General features: G+C 57.4%; 1 protein-coding gene across 1 annotated transcript in view; it reads right to left on the bottom strand.

Moving 5' to 3' along the window:
- LOC107117873 (phosphatidylinositol 3,4,5-trisphosphate 5-phosphatase 2-like) overlaps positions 1-1,059 on the bottom strand; it is a gene marked incomplete at its 5' end in the record, with an annotated part of 11,465 nt that extends 10,406 nt beyond the window's left edge. The window contains one exon of the mRNA XM_015420036.1: positions 315-1,059. Within this exon, the coding sequence (XP_015275522.1) occupies positions 315-1,059 (745 nt within the window). The remainder of the gene's footprint in view (positions 1-314) is intronic.
- Between the last annotated feature and the right edge of the window lie 1,136 nt (positions 1,060-2,195).

The following is a 2,195-nucleotide window of genomic DNA, read 5'->3' as shown; positions in this document are numbered from 1 at the left end:
AAAGGGAGGCCTGAAGGTCTTGGGAGGGTGCTCTGGGCCTTCTCAAGGGAGCCTGGAACCAGAGTGGTGGCAGCGTCAGGTGACACCCCCCACCTGAGCCATGACAGAGCTGGAGGCTAAAAAACTGTGAGCTAGCTCACACTCACTCAGCTTAGAGGGAACACTGCTGATACCACCCGTCCTCCCCCCTTTCCCCGGTGCCCACCTCTTCCGCCAAGTCTTCTTCGATGCTCTCCCGGATGGAGCGGGGCTCACTCAGCTTAGAGGGAACACTGCTGATACCACCCGTCCTCCCCCCTTTCCCCGGTGCCCACCTCTTCCGCCAAGTCTTCTTCGATGCTCTCCCGGATGGAGCGGGGCGGGAAGGCGATGGGGCGGCTGTAGTCGGGGTGCAGGCACCGGTGGGGAAGGTCCAGCCTCACTTTGGTCAGGGGGTGCGTGGGGGGCCGGCCCTGCTGCTCCCGCCCCAGCCCGGCCCCGCCACCGCCAGGGTAGTCCACCTCGCTGAGCGTCTTGGCCATCTGAAGCACTGAGCAGGACCGGTCGTCCAGGAGGGTGCCGGGGGCTTGCGGCGCACTGGCGGGCTCCATCAGAAAGCTCGGCCCTAGAGGCGGGCCAGACCTGGGGTGCAGCTTGGGGGGCTTGGCTTCCAAGGGCTCGCTGAAGGCCACGGAGGGGCGGGGCTTGCTGGTCCCGGGCTCCTCCCCCCGGCTGGCCACGGCAGTGTACAAGGAACTATCGGCCACGTCAAACTCCACTGACTTGGGCAGCGGCGGGGGCGGGAAGTCCGGGGGCGGCAGGTTGAGGACACCAGCCTCCTCCTCTTCGGAGCTCTCCTCAGCCCGGGAGGGGGGCTGCTGGGGGCGCCGGTGCTCCGGCTGGATGGGCACCGTGATCTGGACTTTGTTCCGGGGGGCCGGGGGCTTGGCCAGGCTGACGGGGGGCAGCTCCGAGACCAGCAGCTGGTGCGGGACCCCCTCCAGCACGTAGTAGGCCGGGTTGTTGAAGCTGTTCTTCAGAGGGCCTCCGTCCGGGTCCAGCGTGGCGTCTTGCTTGGCCCTGGGGGGGGGGACACAGAAAGGGGACCTTTTGAGCTGTCCAGGGGACCCTGCAAGCGACGGCGGAAGAATTGTCCCAGGCAGGATGCTTTGGGTCAGCTTATGCTAAGTTCGACCTAGCTATCCACACCCCTACTAATCACATGACCACATGAAGCTGCCTTATACTGAAAGTATCACTGGCAGCCTTCAAGCAGCGGCTGGCATCCTAATCACGTGACCACATGAAGCTGCCTTATACTGAAAGTATCACTGGCAGCCTTCAAGCAGCGGCTGGCATCCTAATCACGTGACCACATGAAGCTGCCTTATATTAAAAGTATCACTGGCAGCCTTCAAGTAGTGGCTGGCATCCTAATCAGGTGACCACATGAAGCTGCCTTATACTGAAAGCATCACTGGCAGCCTTCAAGCAGCGGCTGGCATCCTAATCAGGTGACCACATGAAGCTGCCTTATACTGAAAGCATCACTGGCAGCCTTCAAGCAGCGGCTGGCATCCTAATCAGGTGACCACATGAAGCTGCCTTATACTGAAAGCATCACTGGCAGCCTTCAAGCAGCGGCTGGCATCCTAATCAGGTGACCACATGAAGCTGCCTTATACTGAAAGCATCACTGGCAGCCTTCAAGCAGCGGCTGGCATCCTAATCAGGTGACCACATGAAGCTGCCTTATACTGAAAGCATCACTGGCAGCCTTCAAGCAGCGGCTGGACAAACACTTGTCAGGGATGCTCTAGGTTAATTCTGCATTCAGCAGGGGGTGGGACGATATGGCTTGTATGGCCCCTTCCAACTCTGTGTGATTCTATGGTTCTATGAAGCAGAAAAAGAAGAACACCCACTGTGCATATATTGTAATATTTATTTCTAATATTCTGAATATGATAATCAATACAAACACACAATAATTTAATCCAGTGTCTGTGAAAAATACAAAAACTCTTACAAGGGGAAAAAGTCTGAGAACAATATTTTAAGGTTGAATTAATCACACAGTGCCAAAAGCACAAAAAAAATCTGCAGAGTGTCCAAAGCACAAATGAGATGTGGCTTCCGGTTGACTCCCACGTTTCGGCGGTTGGCCACTGCGTGAGACAGGACTAGATGCACCACTGGGACCAGCAGGGCTTTTA

The sequence above is a fragment of the Gekko japonicus genome, unplaced genomic scaffold (assembly GCF_001447785.1).
Source record: "Gekko japonicus isolate JY-2015 unplaced genomic scaffold, Gekko_japonicus_V1.1 scaffold7729, whole genome shotgun sequence".
Taxonomy (NCBI): domain Eukaryota; kingdom Metazoa; phylum Chordata; class Lepidosauria; order Squamata; family Gekkonidae; genus Gekko; species Gekko japonicus.
This window is presented reverse-complemented; position numbering and strand designations above follow the sequence as displayed.